Source organism: Neoarius graeffei, chromosome 10 (genome assembly GCF_027579695.1).
Source record: "Neoarius graeffei isolate fNeoGra1 chromosome 10, fNeoGra1.pri, whole genome shotgun sequence".
Classification (NCBI taxonomy): domain Eukaryota; kingdom Metazoa; phylum Chordata; class Actinopteri; order Siluriformes; family Ariidae; genus Neoarius; species Neoarius graeffei.
In genome coordinates this window covers 13,792,439-13,806,049 of record NC_083578.1, presented here as the reverse complement: position 1 = coordinate 13,806,049, position 13,611 = coordinate 13,792,439, and the positions used below count along the sequence as shown (strand labels likewise).

Here is a 13,611-nt window from a genome sequence, read left to right as displayed (position 1 = left end):
CTACTTTATACAAAACGTCCGACAAAATAATTTCTGCTTCGGTGGACTTTTTAACTTATTGATGGCTGCACGAATTGATTTTTAAGAAAGTGTCGTCTTGCTGTTGTGCCAAAGTATAGAGCAGCTCTAGACATTTAATTCTTCCTTGAATATTTCAAACTTTTTTTTTTGAGCTTTTGAAGAAAAATTCAACAAATTTTTAATGCTTAAAGATGAATAATGTAAACCAGCCGGTGAAATGACAGGAGCAAATTGTGAAAAATGATGATAATTCCTGAAAAAAAAAAAACACATTCTTACCATCAAATACTTTCTTTCCATTTTTTTGTTGCTTTTTAAAATTATTTATTTTTGTGTTTTTGTTTTCGAGTAGTTTTTATTTCGTCCTCGGTTGATTCAGCAAAACGCTCCGTCATTTTGTTTTTCTCTCCTCACGGCATATGAGCTGATCTCCTAGTAGGAGAGTAGCCAATCAGAGCGCACGATCATGGCCGTAGCCAGCTATGAGGTCCGGACCTCGGTCATTTTTAAGAGCTGAAAATACATTTGTACGCTAAATATTCAACTGGATAAAAAAATAAAGAATAACATTAAAACGTCTCCGTAAAAAGTGCATTGTTAATTATGTTAAACGTTGATTCTGTCTTCTGTGTCTGTTTCGTGTGCGCGGCTCTGAGACCAAGAACAAAAACGAATGAGTGCGTGACTTGGGGGAGGGAACGTGGTGCAGTCGACACGTTTTTTTCATGGTAACCATCAGCGCACTTTCATGAAGCTGTTAAATTTACATTTTCGAAGCAGCGCAGTTTTGTCCTCATTGCTTGGGCCAGATCAAACCATTAAACAAGCTTACTCTTACCACATACATGATTTTTTTTTTTTTCAAAACCGATGATATTCAGAGGCGTCGTGGCTCAGGTGGATAAGGCGCCATACCATAAATCCGGGTTCGATTCCGGCCCGAGGTCATTTCCCGATCCCTCCCTGTCTCTCTCTCCCGCTCATTTCCTGTCTCTACACTGTCCTATCCAATAATAAAGGTGAAAAAAGCCCCAAAAAAATCTTGGAAAAAAAAAAACTGATGATATTCAGTTCAAACACCATTAAAAGTAATCTCAGGAATAGATCTCTTGTGTGACGTGTAATTCACCCCTCTCATTTAAATATGTAGAAAATTTTTCAGCGCACGCTTTGCGCGCGCATCACAGACCTCGGTAATTTTAAAATGCTGGCTACAGCCCTGCGTGCGATTGCTCATATCCAGTGAAATGTGGATCGAATAATAACCCGTATACAACGGCTGCTGCCACTTCTTATTGGAACTTAAACAAACCCAGCTCGATAGGCCACGCCTATAAACAATAACCATCATACTTGTGACATGCCCATGAGAGTGCTAGTGAATATACACAAGAAATAAAACACAACATGGTGTGGTATGATGCAGCCCAATGCATGTTATTCCCCAATAATGAGACGTCCTGAAGTGTTTTATTGCTCTTGTACAACACCAGTTGGTACTGAATGTCTTATTTTATCCAGATATACAGTCGTTCCCTCACCAGCCTTTGGAAAGCTGTCAACGTTTATCAACGCCTTTTTTTTTTTCTTTAAATTATTAAATACTGATGCTTCTTATTAGTTAATTATTAGCTTTAGGTTACATGCTGTGCCACTATGTACTGTATGAAATGTTACTCTAGAAATGATAAGCCCATTAATATCAACGCATGATTTAGATTGCAGTCATCTGTCCGACCAATCAGAATCAAGAATGCAATATTGATGTACGTACATAGTATAATTAAATTACTTCATCCTAGAACTTTCTGGTAAAATTTAATCATCATAAATGTGGTGATGAATTCAGTTCTGATTTTGTGAAAATTGAGAGGTTCCTTGAATTACTTGGGCATTATTTTTAAGGAAGACTTTAAATGGTAAGCAGTGCAAGGTGTTGCTGTTTAGATTTCTAATAGTAAAGTGTATAACTATTTGAGATGTTTATTAGAGATACAGAGCCAACATAGTAGCCAGTATCGAGTTGGGGGGGAAATAAATCTGCTAAAAGCAAAAACATTACACTCCGTGTGTTTTTCTAAGCGGTAGTTGAAAAAGCTAACATTTTCAGTTAATACCCACGAGCCGAGGTAGAGCTCGCCTTCCTCTGTGTTTTGCTGTTTCCTGAAACGATCCTTCCTGCCTTTTAAACTAGCGAGTAAACTCCCATGGGTGATTTAAAACATGGGCGAGGATGAGAATAAAAAAAGGAGTAAAACCAAAAATGTGCACTCCAGAAGGGTGGAGATAAATCGGACCCACCTTTGTTTTAGAAGCCAGTGATTTTGTTTGTTTATTCGTTCATGGAGCCGTGCTGCTCCTGCTTCTTCCTTAGAACGGTCATGCAATTGTTCTTGAAGTGGTTTTTTTTTTTTTGCACATTTCTGAATCTTGGTCCTCCGTCGAGCCAAAAGTGCATCCGTTGCCCTAATCAAAGTTTCAGTTTGATTGAATTTATTTTGCAAAGATGCAAAATCGCACCCCTCGTCATGTTTAGTTTTATAAACAGGATTCTGATCCTCACAAGTGGATGAACTGTCCCTCCTGCTCCTTACTTCTCTGGCTCGAGCTGTAGTAGGCAGTTTGCCCAAACTTGGGGTTTGGGGCAACTTTACACCTGTGCACAGCCAATCACATGGCAGCAGCGCAGTGTATAAAATCCTGCAGGTACAGGTCAAGAGAGTCAGCTAATGTTCACAGCAAACATTGGTTCAAGCTGACAGGAAGGCTACAGTAACTCGCACAGCCGGGCTTGTAGTACTCGAGTCCGACTCGTGACTTGACTTGGATTTGAGCACTGATGACTCGGACTCATGCGTGTTAACTGCATTCGGACTCGTAAACTGGAGACGAGGACTTGGATTTTTTTCTTTATTTTTTTTTGTAACATGCCATAATAATTTGGCATAAGATATTAATATCTACATTAATTTTTATACTAATTTCGTGCAAGAGAATGCACATTCACCTGTTCATACGTCACGTTCAGGAACAAACTAACGTTAATGGCGCTAGGATTGTCCGCTTTGCTTATACAGACCTTCTTGTGCAGTGGGGGGAAAAATGCACTGCTACAGTATGCGTTTCATATGTAGAAGAACTATCGAGGAGACGATGGGGACAACCTCGAACTTCAATCGTCATTTGGCGAGACTCCACCCAGAGAAGGAAGTGACACGCTACATTCATTGCTCTGTTGATAGTGGGCGGGGCTTGCTTGCTGAGCGATGAACTAGCTAGTGTTAACCCTCTCATGTTATTTGCCTTATTGATAATGGGCGGGGCTTGCTGAGCGATGAGCAAGCTTTTTATCTGTAGCCTATTAACTAAAATGGGGCAGTCGAGCAGGAACATTAGTCCAACACAGTAGCAGAAACACTTTCACATAAAGGCAGGAACAGCCACCGTTAAATGGTGCGGTCGGAGTCTTGTTCTCGGACTCAAAATTTTCTTTAATGGTTTGGACTCGACTTGAGACTGGACTCGGAGACGAGGTTTAGTGACTCGACTACAACACTGACCAGAACTACTCTTTACAACCGTGGTGAGCTGAAAAGCATCTCGGAAAGCACAACATATCAAACATTGAGGCAGATTTGCAACTCTATCTGGTTCCTCTCCTGTCGATGAAGAACAGGAATCGGAGGCTACGCTGGGCAAAGGGCACTGTACTTAATCCTGTGTTTTAATAAAATGTTTCACCAGGTTTGATGTATTATCTGACTTCTCAATTACCAGATTAAGGCATTTATTGCACCGGGAACGGTTCTTGATTACTGTTTTACAAAGTACAGCTGGACGAACTTGAACATGCTTGCTGACTTTTTATAATAATAATTTTATGATGTAACTTTTGTCCCAAATATTGAAACTACACTACCGTTCAAAAGTTTGGGGTCACTTTGAAATGTCCTTATTTTTGAAAGAAAAGCACTGTTCTTTTCAATGAAGATCACTTTAAACTAATCAGAAATCCACTCTATACATTGCTAATGTGGTAAATGACTATTCTAGCTGCAAATGTCTGGTTTTTGGTGCAATATCTCCATAGGTGTATAGAGGCCCATTTCCAGCAACTCTCACTCCAGTGTTCTAATGGTACAATGTGTTTGCTCATTGCCTCAGAAGGCTAATGGATGATTAGAAAACCCTTGTACAATCATGTTAGCACAGCTGAAAACAGTTGAGCTCTTTAGAGAAGCTATAAAACTGACCTTCCTTTGAGCAGATTGAGTTTCTGGAGCATCACATTTGTGGGGTCGATTAAATGCTCAAAATGGCCAGAAAAATGTCTTGACTATATTTTCTATTCATTTTACAACTTATGGCGGTAAATAAAAGTGTGACTTTTCATGGAAAACACAAAATTGTCTGGGTGACCCCAAACTTTTGAACGGTAGTGTAGATAATGATTTTTTTTTAAAGACTATTCAGTACCCTGTAGTATAGAAGTGTTTTAGTTGGTGCCTTTTGAAGTACCCAGCACTAGCTATGATAATACACAAGGCAATGCAAGTGTTTCACATACGTGTGTGTGTGTGTGTGAGTGAGAGAGAGATTGTCTTGATGTTCTTTATTCAGCTGCTATTTCAATCTACTCTGACCAGCCACCACACCCTCAGCCAGTGTAAAATTATACAGTTGACTGGTCAAGTGTGTGTGTGTGTGTGTGTGTTGGACCAACTAGGGATGTCTAGGGAAACATCGAAGGAGAACCAGGACACTTCATTATAAGTTAAGCCTAATCGTGTGTGTGTGTGTGTGTGTGTACACGCTGAGTCAGACAGGCCATGCCCTTGTCGGGTTGAACCAGTCTAGCCCAGATTGTTGTCTTTTTCCAGAAAAACAGCAGCAAACTATGTCTAAGGACGATGATCAAGAAACACCACAGTTTTGGGTAAAATTTGGGAAGAAAAGTAAACCGGCTTAATCCACTCTTCCACAGCTCAATTAAACATTAAAAAGTAATAAACTCTGAAGTCACCGAACCAGTCTGCCTTAACTCCTCCATCAGGTTACTCATAAAATAAAAATGCACATATTGGTAACCAGTGGCTCATGGCCATCAGTTTTGGTGGGGCAGGATGACATTTTGGTAAAGACAGCCTCAAACATAATCAAGTTTATCCCACTTCTTATACTGGAGGCTTCTATCTTAGGAAGTTTTACGGTGACTTTGTAAGAGGTAGCTGAAAATTGACAACGTTGTCATCCGTTATAATGGCTAGCAGGTCCTTTTGAGAGGTTTCAGACGTACGCTTGTTCAACAGTGTTCGAGGTAGTAATATTATATTATACACTTGCTTTGCTTTTTTTTTAACCTGTCTGTCTGTCCGAAACACCCTTTTTCTCAGCAACCACAATTCATAGCCACTTGGTACCAAACTTCAGCTTGGGGTTCTATACCGTGTATACTGTTTTTTTTTTTTTTTTTTTTCAGATCTGTCACACATCGACTTCCTGTTTACCGACTGAATGTATTTACGAAACATACAGTGTGGATTTACAAAATTTTCGTAGCACTTTTTTCAGCAGCTACAAATCACAATTGCTTGATATTTGGTACCAAACTTCAGCTTGGGGTTCTATACCGTGTGTACCATTTTCAGGTCTGTCCCACATCGACTTCCTGTTTGCCGACAATGTATTTATGAAACATTATAGGGTGGATTCTGACGCTATTTCAAGAAGCAAAATGCTATTGCAAAATGACATTTTCCCAGGATGCTATTTGAAATCCCTGGGGAGAACTTTTGTTTCAGGGTTCATTATTTGTTGAAGTCAGCATTCATAATAAGTGTCCTATTCCTTCGATTGCTTGCATTCTGATATAAGCGCGGGGGGGATACGTAAGTGAGTAGTAGCTCACAGTTGATCTTGTGAACCAGGTTTCAACAAAAATTTCCAGCCTAACTCCATCTCAAAGTCCAGAAAATTTGGGCATTTATTTATTTTTAACGTGGGGGAACAAGTATATAACATGTATTTCTGCTGTACACTCATTATCTACTCCGTAATCCCCCTTTCCTCTGCTGATCATCTCAATGTCTTTGAATAGAAATGGTGCTGTGCATCATGTGCTCTGTTTGCACTCACATTTTAGATTTAATTCAGAATATTCGCTGGTGAACACGATCCCGGTGACTAGAGTATTTTTAAACTACCTGAGTTTGACAGCTGTTTCGCTGTTCACTGCACCTCCCACCAAGCATGGGGCAACACGATTCAAGTCCCACTGGGCCGCGATTAGTGCTTGATGCAGTTCCCGTTTTGGCCACTTGGAGTTAAATGGGACAGTGAGCACTCTGCCCTGTGAATGCACAGCATCAGGAAAGGAAATCAGCTGAACATCAGCTTATATCTGTCAAATAGTAATTTTTTTTTTAAATTGTTCTCCCAAAAAAAGCAAATTAGTATTTCAATAGAATTTTCAAATGTATGGAGTTTTATAAACGTATGAAAATTGATATCCGTTGAATGGCTGATACAAGCGGACGAGCCGCTAGCGTTCTGAGCCATGTCATTTATCGCATCCTCCAAACATTGCACAAGAAAAATCTCTCAAACTCTTTCTGGACCCTAGAACTTCAAAACAAAGTCGCTTCACCAAGAACGCCGCAGACGTGCGACTCTGAGCCCAAGGCGGCATTTAGTGCGCATCTCCGTGCACTAATAATGTGCAGCATCGTTGTAAATTTATTTTTTATTTTTTTGCATTTCAGTGTGAATGGGAAACGTTTGAGGAAAAGGACTAAAGCATGGGGGGAAAAAAAAAAAAAGTTTTCCAGTTTACCTGTGTTGGTGTGGACTTCTTTTTAAATGTTGGCCTGCGACTATTTTGTTTGTGTGTCTCCATGTTAACATCCTTATGTAATTTTCTGGCATTCAGTGATCTGCACATGCAGCAAGTCATGTTCACTCGGTAGGATGAAAATCATGTTTTTTGGAGTGTATAAGCCACGCATACTACTAGTGCAAGTGATTTACAGGCACACGATATTTGCAGAAATGTATTATGAAGGCAATAATTTGAAGAATTGCTGCAAAATGATGATAAATCTATGGAACAGTATTTTCAATGTATATGTAATTGTGTGGGGCGGCACGGTGATGTAGTGGTTCGCACTGTCGCCTCACAGCAAGAAGGTCCGGGTTCGAGCCCCGTGGCCGGCGAGGGCCTTTCTGTGCAGAGTTTGCATGTTGTCCGCGTGGGTTTCCTCCGGGTGCTCCGGTTTCCCCCACGGTCCAAAGACATGCAGGTTAGGTTAACTGGTGACTCTAAATTGACTGTAGGTGTGAATGTGAGTGTGAATGGTTGTCTGTGTCTATGTGTCAGCCCTGTGATGACCTGGCGACTTGTCCAGGGTGTACCCCGCCTCTCGCCCGTAGTCAGCTGGGATAGGCTCCAGCTTGCCTGCGACCCTGTAGAACAGGATAAAGCGGCTAGAGATGATGAGATGAGATGTAATTGTGTGCCATTGATTTTAAGCATTAAATTCCCAATATATTAAAGCATTTTTTTTTAATTGTTTGTTTTAGTCCAATGAGCTTAATTTAACTACAGTTGAGTGCTAAAACTTTTCAGTGTTTTTAATTTGCCAGAAAATAATCAGATGATTATTTTGAGATCAGGGCATAAGTGATACAGTGGAGGCTTTAAACATTTTTTTATTTAAACAACAAAACAAAAAGACCTTGATTTGATTACTACTACTGATGATGATGAAGAGCTGTGCTTAACGCTTTTTGTCTAATTTGTCAACATGATTCTCCATATTTATTTGTTCATCTCGCAGTACTGTAGGTCATATATTCATTATGGTTAGACTAACACCGAGAGAGAGAGAGACGGATACTGTTAGCACCCCCCCCCCCCCCAAAAAAAAAGGGGGGAAAAACCAAAAAGCTAAATAGTTGGTTAAATGGGCCAAGGTGATGTAGCATTGAAGGGAGTGTGTGGGTTGATGGTGACGTGTTCAGCACAATATTGTGCCGCTCCCTGTTCTAGTTCCTGTGGGAAACAATCTGGGACTTGTCTTAACAAAACCCAGTGTCGTGAAGCCAGGTCTATCTAATCTCTGCCTCTAGGTGAGCGCACTTACTCTTTCTGATGTCATAACTATGTGCTCTGTTTACATTATAATCCCACCTTTGGGCTTGTGGTTGAAACCACTAAAACCTTCAAGCTATCCCTTCATCCATTTAAAAAGAAAAAAAAGTCCACGTTCCACTATCGTTGCTCATTCACCACTGGTTTGGTCTGAGTGCTGAGCAGCCAAATTACCTTTACTCCATTATTGTCAGGAGGATTACATCATCTTTTAAATAGTCATGTTATCATTTCAGGAGCTGGTTATTAAGTTGAGGCAATACCGGGATGACGTTAAAACTTTAAAGAAACAAAAATTAGTAGTGATGTTTTAGTTAACTCTTTAGTTACATGCTTTTGGTTGGCCACTCCTGTAAATCTTAAGTGTTTGTCATAATTGATGTGTGTGTATATATATTTTGGTCATTTGGCCCTTAATTCTTTTATCCTGCGTATTCAAGCAAGTGTTGTTATAAATTGTCTAACCTCGCTCTCCGTTCACGTTATTCCTCTCTGTTTACTTTGCTCAAATAATAGAAATGTTATTTTCTCTCGATGTTCGGTTTGTGTTTTTGGCCTGAAAGAATCTCACGTGTTTGTGCTGCATCGCTGACGGTTCTTGGCAGTGCTAAGCAGGAGCACAGTCAGGCCTCGAACCAAACCACCCGCTCCTGTTGCTAAGTTACAGCCTGAAGTCCCCCCCCCCTATTTTTAGTATTCTGATAGCAGCATTTTCACTCATTTTCTTTTGGAAAAGAAACAATTAATCACATGGCTTCCTCGGCGCTTTAATTAAGCAGTAATGCTGAAATAAGGTCAGCCATGTCTAAACAGTATCAAGGTCAAAACTCTTGTCGAACGATCATCTGTATGTAAGAGCTTGACTTTTGACAATTAGACAATCGATCTCTGACACAATCATTGGAAATTTGAGCAAGGAGTATGCATGCTTGATGGAAATCAATAGACAAGCTGGGAAGCTTTTACTGAGGGGTCAGCTAGGTTTTTGTAATAGTGTTACTTTCGGGTGGAGATGTATAAATATATATATCCATCCACATTCACTGGATATGAGCGATCACACACTCTGACTAGCTATTCTATTACTAGGCTATCAGCTCGTATACCGTGAGTAGAGAAAAACAAAACGGCAGAGCGTGTTACTGAACCAACCGAGGCTGAAATAAAAAAACTACTTGGAAACAAAAAGCCAACAAAATAAGAAATGAAAGTGTTTCATGGTGGTAATGTTTGTTTTTTCCCCAATAATTATCCTAGCATTTTTTCCCCACCCCCCACAAATTTCTAGTATAATTTAGCTGGTTTGTTTACATTCTTCATCTTGTAAGTATCAAAACTTGTTGTGTGGGTGGGCTTTTTAAATTTTATTTTTATTTTTAAAATTGTATAAATAAAGACTAGGTCAGGGCAGCACGGTGGTGTAGTGGTTAGCGCTGTCGCCTCACAGCAAGAAGGTCCGGGTTCGAGCCCCGTGGCCGGCGAGGGCCTTTCTGTGTGGAGTTTGCATGTTCTCCCCGTGTCTGCATGGGTTTCCTCCGGGTGCTCCGGTTTCCCCCACAGTCCAAAGACATGCAGGTTAGGTTAACTGGTGACTCTAAATTGAGCGTAGGTGTGAGTGTGAATGGTTGTCTGTGTCTATGTGTCAGCCCTGTGATGACCTGGCGACTTGTCCAGGGTGTACCCCGCCTTTCGCCTGTAGTCAGCTGGGATAGGCTCCAGCTTGCCTGCGACCCTGTAGAAGGATAAAGCGGCTACAGATAATGAGATGAGATGAGAAGACTAGGTCAAAAGCTCAAAGAAGTTTGCAAATCATGGAACTAAAATGTCCAAGGAAGAATTAAATAAACGTCTAAAGCTATTCTATACCTCAGCACAACAGCAAGACGGCACTTTCTACAAAAAAAACCAAACAAAACACTCAAGTCAATTTGTGCAGCCATCGATAGGTTTTTAAGAAGTCCGCCAAAGCGGAAATAATTATGACAAGTTTTGTATTAATTTATCGAATTTGCAAAAAATAAAAAGGCTCTGTTTCTCAAAATCCAGTGAATGTGGATGGAATAAAACAGTTATTCCACTCAATCTCGTCGTACACGGCTTATAGCCGACTCGGTGCTACGCGCCTCGTCAGCTATCAGCTCATGTACGACTCTATTTCATGGAATAATTTTATTTATATATATATATATATATATATATATATATATATATATATATATATATATATATTATATATTAGTGCTGTCAAGCGATTAAAATATTTAATCGCGATTAATGTCGCGACTGTCATAGTTAACTCGCGATTAATCGCAATTTAATCGCACATTCTTGTCACACGAAAAACCATTGTAATTCTCTTACCAGCATAAAAAAGTGAACGGGCTTGTTTTGTACCAATGTTTTTCTTATTGCAAAGCATAACACGTCTTGACACAGCCACTGCAAACTGAAACCTAAGCTGAGCACCGGGGCTCTTTGTCCCGAGACTAACAAGAGAACCATGAGTGAAGTGATCTGCTTGAGTTAGTCTATCAGAGAGACAGGTTACACAGTGACGGTAGGCTTGACATGCTTGATTATAATATAAAGTACACTATTATATTAAGTTTAAGTTGTTCGTTGATAAATATTGCATTGAATCTGATCTTTACTGTTTCAGCTCACTTAACACATTTTGTACTTTTACACTTTCTGCCTGTTGATGCGTCGCGCTGTCCAATCAGAGGCGGCCAAATTTGCATATTACAGGAAGGATTTCTGGGATAGCGTTGAGTTTACAGTTTAGAGGATCTGGCTTCTTTAGACGCTGTCTTCTTAAAACTGAATAAATATTTAAAAAGAGCCAAATGAGCCAGTCTTTTGAACGGCTCTTTTCAAAGAACGGATCACAAAGATGGGGATCCCATCAAAGAGCCATAAATCCCATCTCTACTAGTGCGCCCTGCCCGCGCTGGTTCTTTGAGGGAGGAAGGCAGAGGACTCTGGCTGTGCAGGGCGTGGCTAGCGGCTATCGTTTTTCTAAGCAAAGTCTCTGTTCCAAGTTCCTGGCAGTTTCAAAAGCTTATGAAAAACCTACATCATGTCACAGAGCGTTAATCTTGCGATAAAAAAATTATCGCCGTTAAAATTGAGTCAAGTTAACGCAACATTTTTGACAGCACTAATATATATATATATATATATATATATATATATATATATATATATATATATATATATATATAAATAAAAATAATGAAATGAAGTGTGTTGGTTCTTTGCAGTAGTGCATAACGAGAACGAGACCCCGTGCGTTTTGTGTCCCCATCAGGTACAGCAGTGTGTTCCCCAGTCTGAACATGGCGGTGAAGCGGAGAGAGCAGGCCTTACAGGATTATAAGAGGCTGCAGGCTAAAGTGGAGAAATATGAGGAGAAGGAGAAGACTGGACCCATCATGGTCAAACTCCATCAGGTACAACCAGCTTCAACTTCACCGACGCACTCCAAACTGTTTACGATATTCCCGATAACTAACGAGTTCAACACAAATTGCATAAAGCGCTAGTCCGAGTGGAAATCGGCTGATTGATCGATTTACATACTAAAAGCACATTTGGTGTATTAGCAACGGTAATATCTGCATGAGGCACCAGATCTAAAGGAACAAACACTGTGAGTGGGGAATTGAAGAAAAGTCGGACCACGGAATCATTCCAGAGTCCGAGAGAGCATTCCGAAAAACTTTCTAATATACAGTATCCTCAACAACCACATTGATTAATAATTAGCTACGACAGTAGCTACTACTTTTTTCTCCCCTCTGATTATATTAACTAATCACTTAGAATTTGTCAATCTTTGCATTTAAATTCCTTCACCGTCGTCATGCTCATGAATCCAATCTCAGCCTGAGAACTCGTCTCTTTCCTTTTCAAAAGAAATTTCATCTCCTCTGCTGGTCCACACTCATTCCTTCACAGAGCTTGTTCTGATCCAGCTCTATCTATCTAGATCACCTATAGAGGAGGATGCGATCGGTGTGGTGCCCTACCGTGGCTCTAAAGGCCGATCTCAGTCTCTGTACTGTGCTCTGGTGTGCTGCCGGTGTTTTCGGGAGCACAGCGTAACAAGTGCTGACTGGAGCCTTTACAGAAATAGAGCACATGCATTCGAGCACCCACGCAAGAGAAGCAGCTTCTCAACTCCGCTGCTGCACTTTAGAGGCTCCAGCGCACGCACACAGCCAGATAATTAGGTTGCGTGTGTGTATGTGTGTGTGAATGCTAACTCGGAGACACCGTAGTAGCGAATGAGCGTTTGCTCACCGAGTCGGGTTCTGCAAGGTCACTCTATGTATATGTATACACTCAATAGAGTGTCAACACACAGACACACAAAAGGCTTAGGTGCAGAAAATATATACGAGTTGACCACCTACACACACTGAGAAACCAGGCTTCATCAGGGCCATAGAGTAGCACTAAACAAGCTTCTGATTAAATACCGTGTGTGTGTGCTCGTGCTGCTCGCTTTCAGTAACGTTTTCTCATACACCATAAAGAAAAAAACTCACATTCTTTCTCACACTATCCATTTCTCCTTTCACCACTACATCATTGCATCACTCGTTTGGTTTTTTTTCCTTCCCCTTATTTTCACCACCTCCACTTCCTACTATGTGTCACAGAATCCAGTTCAGCAATGTTCTTGTTACAAACCACTCCAGAATTCCCCCAAAAACCTGCCTGTCTTTAGTAGGGGTGTGTGTGTGTTTGTGTTGTCCCTTTTTAGGCAAGGGAAGAGTTGAGGCCAATCAGGGAGGATTTCGAAGCCAAGAATAAGCAACTGTTGGACGAGATGCCCAAATTTTACAACAGCCGCATCGACTACTTTCAGCCGAGCTTCGAGGCACTTATCCGGGCCCAGGTGAGCCTCACACGCAGATCGGCTCATCTCATCTCCATTTAATCTCAGCTTTGTTTTCACTTTTAATATGATTTTGCTGTACAGTACATGTTGGTAATGTCGGTTATGTTACTTTGCATTACCGATGTGTGGCGATTTTGGAAAAACTCTCGGTTGTTGCTGTGGGGGATTCTGGCACGCAACCAACCATGACACACAATCTGGTTTTGGCCAAAAAAAAAATTCTGCTTATAACACGTTTTGAGTATTCAGCTTCAGTGAAAAATTATATTTAATAAAAAAAAAAATGTGGAATTACCTTTATTTAACTTCCTGCAAAGAGCCATGGGTAAAAAAAATAAATAAGTCTCTCAGTACAGTAATGGTGCTTAAACGTAACATGCCATATGCTTTTAAATTACAAGGTGCTTTTTTATTTTCCTGTTTTTTCTTTTCCCCCCCCCGTCATGCTGTTTTAGCATGGTATGAAAACCCTAAAGGATAATACAGGCTAATTTTGCAGCTGTGCCTATTTTTTATTATTATTATTATAATA

General features: G+C 40.4%; 1 protein-coding gene across 3 annotated transcripts in view; it reads left to right on the top strand.

The window, feature by feature from the left end:
* Window positions 1–13,611, top strand: part of bin3 (bridging integrator 3) — a 98,086-nt gene that overhangs the window by 67,457 nt on the left and 17,018 nt on the right. For all 3 annotated transcript variants that reach the window (XM_060931326.1, XM_060931325.1, XM_060931324.1), the window contains 2 exons: window positions 11,481–11,622; window positions 12,942–13,076. In XM_060931326.1, the coding sequence (XP_060787309.1) occupies window positions 11,481–11,622; window positions 12,942–13,076 (277 nt within the window). The remainder of the gene's footprint in view (window positions 1–11,480; window positions 11,623–12,941; window positions 13,077–13,611) is intronic.